At 49.0% G+C, this 9,745-nt stretch overlaps 1 protein-coding gene across 1 annotated transcript; it reads right to left on the bottom strand.

Moving 5' to 3' along the window:
- Positions 1-214: 214 nt before the first annotated feature.
- LOC112461661 lies at positions 215-9,354 on the bottom strand. Its single transcript, XM_025026991.1, has one exon. It carries the CDS (start codon positions 8,923-8,925, stop codon positions 6,814-6,816), a length of 2,112 nt encoding a protein of 703 aa, XP_024882759.1. The 5' UTR covers positions 8,926-9,354; the 3' UTR covers positions 215-6,813.
- Between the last annotated feature and the right edge of the window lie 391 nt (positions 9,355-9,745).

Raw genomic sequence — 9,745 nt, 5'->3', positions numbered from 1 at the left:
TAACTACAGCAATAACAAATTATTTGTCGCATATCTCTCATCTATTATAAAATAATAAAAGTTCGTGATGGCTTTACGTACGTACTTTACTTCTAAAAAAAGACATTTATGATATTATTATATTTTAAATATTACATATTCTTTTACATACACGCCACTTATTAAATCTAATACGGATTTATAAACGGGACACAATAAAAGTAATGACTGCGAATAAATTAAAGACGTTTTTATTGATTCTTCCAAACAGTGTGATTCGAGTTAGTGCAACCAGCACTATGGGCGACGCTGGTAGGTCGGCTTGGTTGATCAGTCTATTACGACGAAGCGGAGCCGAGTATCGGTATGTGTACACATGTACGTGTGTGTTAATATGGTATGTGTTTTGTGTGTGTATCGTTGCATTATCACAATACATTATTAACGTCAATTGACGACGAGTGAAATAAATACATAAAGAAGAAGCAGGAGGAAGAGAGAATCAAAAAACGGTCAACGGCCGACATGGGGAATAAAAATGAAAACAAAAAAGGACAAAGAGAAGAAAACCAATCAAGGATCATTAAGTCGCGCTCATTGAACTCCCTCCATTTCGGCTGTTTTCTTCAAATCTCTCCTTCTGTCTTCGTCAGAGATCATATCAGACGGAAAGCACGATTTCTGAAGCGATCACACTGGACGGGCGATCGGGAAAGGCAAAATCATCAGAGCCGAGGAAATCCTGGCTGGACAGCACAAACTTTTAATTGAATTTTGCTGCAAACGCATAGCAAACTAAATCGCAATTGTTTCACAAAAGCAACGGAAAAAATGCGCTTCTTACAAATTCTTAATGTCAGAATTCAAGCTTCTGGAGAGCGAAAGATTTGTCGATCAACCGTCTCGCTGTCATATATTTTATTCACATCAATATATCCATATTTCTAATCCTTTTTAACCTTTTTTTTTAATTCTTTCAATTTCCTTGTTTGTCCAATATTTGTCGCGGTTGTTCTCTTTAATGTTTGCCATTCTTCGCCCTCGTATTTTTCCGATATTCGGTAAATATAAATAAAAATCGCAAATATTTGACAATAATACTTAAAAAAAAAAAAGAGAAATTTCTTTCGCTCTTTTCTTTTTCGCGTACATTGCGATTGCTGGGTGGTCAACAGGTGATGAGGATTTTGTTCGAGAGCATCTTCAACGACGTTGGGATTGTTTTTTTTTCCAAAAACACTACATGCATCGTTCTCTTTCTCTCTTTTGTTTATTCATCAATTCTCACTTTTCTCAGCCGCGACATTCGCATACGCGTCTTAACAAATTTCTTAGGCGCTTAGAGAACGGTAAATATAATAAATTAGGTCACTTCCGTTGACGCGTCGCCAGAAAATTGTTCGTAACAGACTTCGCGGCTAAATCAGCAGACGTCGTTCACCGTTCCTATCCGACACGTCGAGAAACACTTGAATATTCCCGGACTAAAGCCGCCATTCCTCGTCAAGAGGTCGTGCATAACAACACGCTATATTATCTCTTTATTTTTTCCTATGACAAAATTTTACGATCGCTGCGCTGTTCGTCATCCGAGAACATGCATTATAGAAGCTGCATACTTTTTACAGTATTGTAATGCATGAGAACGCGCCATAAGTTACTCTGTCGAATAATAAAGATCGCCAAAAGTGTAGGCGCATACTTAAATCGAATGAAGAAAATTTGTGTCGGAAGGTCTAGTGGCAAAGTGATAACTTGTTGAAAACGAGTCTAAGCGCAATACAGAAAGACGCAATGCATGATTTCCTTCCTTTAATTCTTTCATTCAAATTTGCTTAGACGATTCAGGCGTGTTTGTCAAGACCCTCGATAAGAAAGACCGCTTATATGTACGTGGAAATAAAAATGCTTTTACGACTCTTAAAGTCTTAAAATAGACTTACGCCATAGTCACTCGACTTAAATCACTCTCTGACGTGTTTCACTTTTCCCGCCGGACTGCTGTCCGATGCACTCGTATAGCGCATTCATGCAGCGACGTTAAATACAACCGAAAATACGTCGACATATAACACAGCGTCGACACAAACATCGCACGCAATCGGATAAAACATGAACGAACATTTGCGAATGGCAGGCCTTTTCCCTCGGATACGACTTGTAGGAATCCTCGAAGAAAAATATCGACGACGATATTATTAAAGCAGTCTCTCTCTTTCACTAGCTTTTTCTTTTCTTTCTCGAATGCGATTTCCTCGCGTACGCATTGCATGATTATGCATCGATGCGTCGCGCGCGCGCGCGCTCCGCCTTAACAAGGAACCAAGGACAATATTTATCTGTCGCCACTCGGCAATAAAACTTGCCACGCAAGGTGCGACTCGCCGGCAAGAGAGAAATATTAGCAATATCATTCTTCGCGTTCGCTCGGGGAACGCGCGTTCGCTACGTACGTCAAACCCGGCACAAAGCGCACACCCGTTATAGCCCCAAACGAACATTGTCGTCGTCGCCGTTGTCGAATTTTTATGGCCTGCCCTTCGTATGCCCAGCACCGCGAGTGTACTGAATACTAACAAGATTTCATCGGTTTCCTCCTAGTTTAATCCGTGCGCGTTTCTTTTTGAAGAAACGGCTGCTATAAATATTCATGAATAATTCCGCCGCGTTATATATATCTCTGGAAAACTAGAACGCCAAACCTGTGTCCCTCCGATTGCTGTTTGCATTCGTAATATATATAGTAACTGTACGGTAAGGAGGAGCTATTTCAGTCAGTTGAACAAAAAATCGGATACAAAATTTTCAAGACAAAAAGCCGAAAAGTCCCTCCCTGTCTTAAAAATTTATTATCAAATTTTTTTCTTTAACTCACAAATAGAGCCCACCTTACCTCTTTTTGTAACTTTTTGCAATAAGAAACAACGCGGTATTCTTTCAAAAAATTCAAACTTCTCTTTTTAGCAGTAACAAAACAAACATTTCCGTCATTCCATTATTTGTGAATACGTATTCATTTTCTCCCGTTTCTCCAAAACGAAACACGTATCATACGCAAAAAACACCCATTCAAAATATTCATCACTCTCATTATACATATATATAGATATATATATTATATATTCCCCGATCATACCTCGTCTCATCATCGTCGTGTTTTTCCATTACGCGCGCTCCGAAATCGTGACAACAAAAGACAAGCCGTCTTCGCGCGATTTCTTCTATACACATATAGACAACGAAGATAATAATCTAAATGGATCGCCTTACAATTAGATTCTAGACTTACGGTCTAACGATAGGTGGTTTGCCGAGAGTTTGTGTGTCGTGTGTGTGTGCGTGCGTGCGTGCGTGTGTGTGTGTGTGTGTGTGTGTGTGTGTGTGTGTGTGTGTGTGTGCGTGCGTCCGTGTACGGTGTACGGTGAAATGACGACGTGTGATGATGCTGAGTGGCTCGTAGCATATGTCTTGCCCGTCTAGCTGACGTATAATGTCGCGAGGGAACGGGGACAGATGGTATAGTCTTCGTATATCGCATACAAAACGACGCAGGATTCGCGGGGATTCGTCGCGCGACCTCGGTCCCCTCGACCGAGGCTCTCTCGATCATCGAGCACAGATTTACAGAAGAACGAGTCGACCTATCACGACGCGGCTCGTGATAGACACGGCGTGCCTATGTATACGTGTATACGTGTGTATGTGGGTGTGTGTGTGACCGGCCGACTCGCTTCTACGTTTACTCGCTTCTACGCTCTGTGTAAATCTGCGCGATGGCCTTTCGCTAATGTAGATATATAGTATCTCGGGTATAGAACGCCTGATCCTGCCGTGTAATTCTTTGCCGCGCCTTCCACCCTCGCTCGGTCTTAAACGCTTCGATCCGTCGCATTTCGATCGCCGCGATAATCATATCAGTATGTGGCGGTGACTGATCGATCATACTAATATTTCCGGAAAAAAAACTGATAGAAGTTATCTAACGAATTCACGATGGCATTCTTCACCGTAATTACCTAACTGTAGTTGAGATCTCTATCAACACTAGAATTCTGAAGAAACAAGTTTCAATTTATTTAAGTAAGTATGTTGAGTAACAATGGCATTTTGTTGTTAAAAATAGAGACAAAAAAAAGAATCAAAATTCTATATTCCAAATATTCGTAAGGCTTCACTTGGAACGAAATCGCATTAACAATAATTTAATCTGTAGGAGAATACCTGAGAATGAAGAAGGAATAATACACAAACTACGGAGCTATCGATCGTCGATTACGGACGAGTCAGATATCCCGTAACGGAACGTACGACAATATCTGCTATCCAACTCCGGCGAGTCGAAACGGAATGACGGCAACGATAGTTCCACTTGATTATATTGATATTGAACAAATCAATAACGCGTTTATCTGGTCCACTTGCCGTTATTTAGCAGAGGCAACGGTAAACGGTAAGAGCGAGAGGCAATAGGGGGGAAACGCGAAACAATGTTACGAACTCGAGAGAGCTAGCCGCCCGGTTATCGGCGCTCGACTCTGAGGCTGAACCGTTGCGCCGAGTTATCCGATAAAACGCGGCGATAGCGCGCGATTAAACGCAGTTACTAGTACAGACGGTAGCTCCTTTCACGCGAGGCGGGCCCCTTTCGCGGGTAAGAAGATGATGATGAAGATTCCCTCTCCCGCCGGGGGAACAGTTCGACCTACTATCGCGAGCGATCTGGCGCGAAGGAAGAGGCGAGGTGGAAGGCGCAGACGTCGATTACGATCGGTGGTGGCGGCGGGGGCGGTGACGGCGGCCAGCAACGGACCGGACCGTTCATCGTTCTTTCGATTAATTGCTACGTTACGTTTTAAACGGTCACGTCGCCGCTACTCGTCTTGGAATTGGCGGCGGCGACGGCAGCGGCGGCGATGGTGGCGACGACGACGGCGAGAAAAAGCCAGGGTATATCACCACCACGCGAGCGTGTTGGTGCGTGGTCGGACGAGACGTGCGTCCACGCGCGCGAGTCTGTATCTTAACTCTCGTGATTAACCTCTTGCGGCCGGCTCGGCGCGGCGGTCGAAACTAGTTTTCCCGGATGCGCCTTTTAGGCATCGCACGCGACAACTCGACATGAATGGCGCGACGCGTAAACTGACATGAGAATACCTCGCGTTTCGCGGCTAAAGCGAGTTTGGTCGCGTCAAGAACAATTTCGATCGACAATCTAACGTTTCTCAACCTCCGTTGCACAATTACAAGCTGCAAAACGATTAAGGAGGATGTTGGAGTACGCACGGATCGTCACTTCGCGAATCGATGGACATCGAGGAAAAATAGTCGCTACCTAATTACGCGTGAAGAGCGATAATTCAATACGCGTCGATCTCGTGTTGGGTACACGTCAGAGCCAAGACACAATGGGGTATAAAAATTGGGCGTGGGATCGCGGAATGAGATAGAATAAATTCATGATAAGATGATCATTGTGTAGGGGCAATCGATCGGAAAACAGATATAGTTGAAGTATAAGAGAGATGAGTGGTCCCACGTCTACAAAAGGGCACGGCGAAGGCATTCCGATATTCCGATTGGTAACACATAAAATATCAGCAACGTTATATATTTTATTCCTCGTCCCTTCCGCCTTGTTCCTATGTCGCTATCGTTTCTTGGCTCGCAGACTTCTTTCACGCATGGCCTGTCGCCGTAGATTGTATCACAAATATCGTTGCAGTTGTAAAAATGAGGAGAAAGTGACTAATTTCCGTGCACCGAGTCAGGCATAGTCGACGATTAAACCAATCAGAATTACCTAAATATTTTCTATTTTTAGGTATTTACACATTAACGGAATTAATCTAACTAGTATTCTCCAATTTGTTGTTGCAAATTGGAACGTCGGGTGGATCGACTGCATGATTCACGATCAACTGACTTTGAAAAACACACGAAGAACGTGTAATTATCTTTTGGTGGGATTTCTCTCAATAATAATCTAACTTAATTAACGTTCCACCTCCGGATCTTGGAGCGAAATTTTGCACGTATCAGAAAAAAAAGCACTAGTAAAAACACGAAAGACTATTATGTAACTGACTATATAACCGACGAGATGATTGTCGTGTGTACAACCTACTACAAAGAAAATCCATGCGTTAAAGAGACCCGATAGATGAGGTCACGTGCGTAACGCATATTCAAGTACGCTCGCGTATACACACATACAACACACCCGCAAGTACACACGCTCTTCTGATCTCTCAAGACTAACACACTTTGCGACAAGACTGATCGACACCGTTTCTCGATGGTTGCTCGGTGAAGTCAATCCACTTGGCTGGACGCGGAACATCAAATGGAGTACCGAGCGACGGCGCGTCTTCGCGTGCGGCATTGATGCGTGCACGCGCATCACGTCACGTCACGTATACTACGAACACCGTTAGCGATGAGAAACCCCTCCTCGTTGTCGCCTTCGACGCCGTCTTGTAGAGGCTCGGCGATACCGTCGTTCACGCGGGAACGCTTGGCTCTGGCCCCCTCGAGATCGCACGTAAAAGCGAGCGTCGCGAGACCAAAGCGAACGTCAATCGAGTCATTTGCGCACGACGGGCGACGAGTACAACATCGTTTATATCTCTCTCTCCCGTGTCACTTCTTTACGAAACAGAGCCAAATACCTCGTCGTCAACACCCACGCACTCTCCTCCTTTTCTCCGCGCCGTTTCCGCCATTGTCGGCGTTTGCCATTTCGCTCTCATTTCGCACTCCACCGAGCGAATCCGCGCGACTGCGAGCGCTCGTCGCGCTCGGGAACATCTTCGGTTAGATAACGTCGACGATCCATCACTCTTCCGCCTGCAGCAGCGTGCGGAAATCCTGCTGCAGCTTCGACTCGTGGTAACTCCATATATCGCTGAAGTCGTCGTCCCCATTGTCGTCGTCATCGGCCTCTCCGGCGAGACTCGACGACGACTTGTCCTCCTCGGCGAAGCGCTCGGCGGGCGATGGCGACGAATAGAATTTAATCTCCAGATCCCGATGGCCGTTGGGCGACGTGATGATCTCCGTTGACACTTCCAGGCCCTTCGGAGACGCGGCGGACCCGCTACCGGCATTCGAGCCCGCGGCGTTCGCGTTCGCCGGCGAGCTTACCGGCGTGCTGCCGATGCTGTCGCCGCGCCAGAGGGTTCGTTTGTGTCTCCCACTTTCAGACTGGCCCCCTCGATCGCCGATAACGCCAACGTCCTTTGTCGGCGCGGCGATCTCCTCGCCGTAGCTAAAGTAACTCGTTGGATCGCTCCAGCTGCGTCTCAACACTATGCCGCCGGGCCCGGCGACGGGCCCCGCGTCCCTCCCGTCGTCGTGCGGTCGAGAATGCTCGTCGAACACTCTGTCGAGCACGCGTTCCTGAAGACCAGTACACGGCGACGTCAGGAACAGCGGTATTTGGCTGAAGTGACTACCGCGACAGTACTCGACGCTGGACGACGACGACGGCGGTGGCGGCGGCAGAGTCGTCGTCAGGAACGGCGCGTAACCGTTCCGGTCGACGTCCCAGATTAGGCCGGCCGGGTCGCAGTATCGACACTGACACGGACCCAGACCGTCTCCCCTGGCGGCGGCCTCGCAGGACTCGCCATACTCGTGAACGTAACGTCGCGGCAGATTGCCGCTACAGTTACCATTATCATTGACGTGATGATGCCGGTAGTTTTTGGGTGGCGCCGTGGCACGCATCGGCGCCGCGATCACGTTACGGTTGTCGTCTAGCACTTTCACTTGCACATGATGCCGGTGGTGCACGTACCGCTGCTGCCTGACGTCCGCCATTTCTGCCTGCATCGACGGCGCCCTGCAGCCACCGTAGATATTCTCACGATGGCCGACCGGTGGCCTCCGGTAGTTCCTGAGATGCGGCGCGGCCGCTTCGTAGATCCTTGGTTCGTAGCAGGTCGGCGCGTACGATTTCACCCCGATGACACCGGATTGTTCCCCGGTCGTGGCGCCGCAACCGGTAGGCTGCTGCCGCTGCACCTGCGGCTCCTCCGATTTGACCGCGTCGACGCCACTCGCGACAACATTGTTTGGCGGCTTGCGGTCCTTCTTTCTGCGCTTGCGAGGCTTGATGATGCGCGGCAGGCTGTTCTCTGAATTATTCGATCCGGAGCTCTCGTCGCTCGCGATACTCAGCGAGTCGATGTTCGCAATATTCGAGGAACCGGCATTTTCCTTCGCCGCAGCGGACGAACAATCGGCGTTCGTCGCTGTTGTCTTGGAGCTCGAGGACACCATCGTCGGTGGTTTCTTGGCGGTGGCCTCTGCCGGCCTTTGAGGGACGATTCGCGATGCCGAGCACCTCGTCGCGCCGTTCGCGTTGCTCGTCATGGATGGGTTCGCGCTATTATGAACGTAATTGCCGGCGAGGTTGCCGCAGGGCGACGCGTTAGAATTGCCACTGTTATTGTTGTTGTTGCTGTGCACCTTGCCACGATTGTAAAATCGCCCGGCCAGAATCAGAGGTGCGCCTTGCGTGTGAATCGCCAACCTGGACAGGGGACTTTTGTGTAGATGACCACTCGGTGGCACCTGCTGCTGATCGCCGCACGTCTGTTGCTGTTGCTGCGACTGCTGCTGTTGCTGTTGTTGACTGAGTGACGGCGACGAACGCTGATTACACCTGCGCGGACTTGATGTCATTGATATTAGCGGCGCGCCCGTCCAGCCGCCCGGACCACCGTATTGCACCTGACATTGCTGCTGATCAGCCAGCCCGGAGTAACCCTGCCCTCCATTATAACAACCGCGCACCTTGCTGCCGCGTACCGTCGCTGGCTGTTCTTGCTTCCGACAGACGGGCACGGGCTTACCGTGCAGTCCGGCGCGCACGTTGGACGAAATCAGGCAACTGCCGATGTAACGCTCCACTTCCAGGGCGCCCTGGGAGGCCGGGCTCATCTTACAATATCCGCGGATCGCGCCACCAATGCTAGCAGGCGTACGATCGCGATGACAATCTTCAGATAATATCGAAATAAATTTCGGCACTTGCACCGCCACTTTGGCACTGACAACTTCGTTTCAATTCTCCTCCTACTTGTCGTGACACATTATTCCACTGATCCTGATCCTCGGGCGGATAAGGCAAGCTGCGATCTAGCCCATGTTCATAATGAGCCTCGACGACGACCAAGTCGCCGAAGCGACCAAATTTCTCGGCAAGAGACCGTAACGTATTCTGCGGGTCAAAAGTAGGCCGGGAAGAAAGGCGGTCGCGGCGATGCCGAAGGAACATAAACTCGCGACCCTTCGTCAAGAACGACCAAACGAGACCGCGGCCGGAACGATACTGAAGCTGGTGGTGCTGGCCGGAGCAACGTTACACTGTTCTCGGTCCTCTGCGACGTGGAGGTCTCCCTACCCGTTCTCGTTGCTACCACCACCACGAGCATCGGATCCCCTCCCTTGCCGTCGATAGCTTCCACCCCACCATCCCGACCTCCCACTCCTTGCCTCCTTTCAATACGACGCCGCGCACACCGGGTATATACAACGCGCGGCGCGGTGTCGTATCCTTCCGGCGGACGACGACGCTGTCACAATTCGGCGAGAGGATCTTAGGAGAAAGCTAGGAGAGCGAGGGAGGGAGAGCGGAGATGAGACGAGTCGGAGAGCATCGTCGTCTACCCGTCACAACGCTGACTGACAGAGACGAATTTACCTACCTGCCTGCCTGCCTGCCTGCCTGCCTGCCTGCCTGCCTGCCTGCCCGGTGCTT

Source organism: Temnothorax curvispinosus, unplaced genomic scaffold, assembly GCF_003070985.1.
Source record: "Temnothorax curvispinosus isolate PA1 unplaced genomic scaffold, ASM307098v1 QBEX01011552.1, whole genome shotgun sequence".
NCBI classification, from domain to species: domain Eukaryota; kingdom Metazoa; phylum Arthropoda; class Insecta; order Hymenoptera; family Formicidae; genus Temnothorax; species Temnothorax curvispinosus.
Note: the sequence above shows the minus strand (reverse complement) of the source record. Positions and strands in the feature narration are given on the sequence as shown.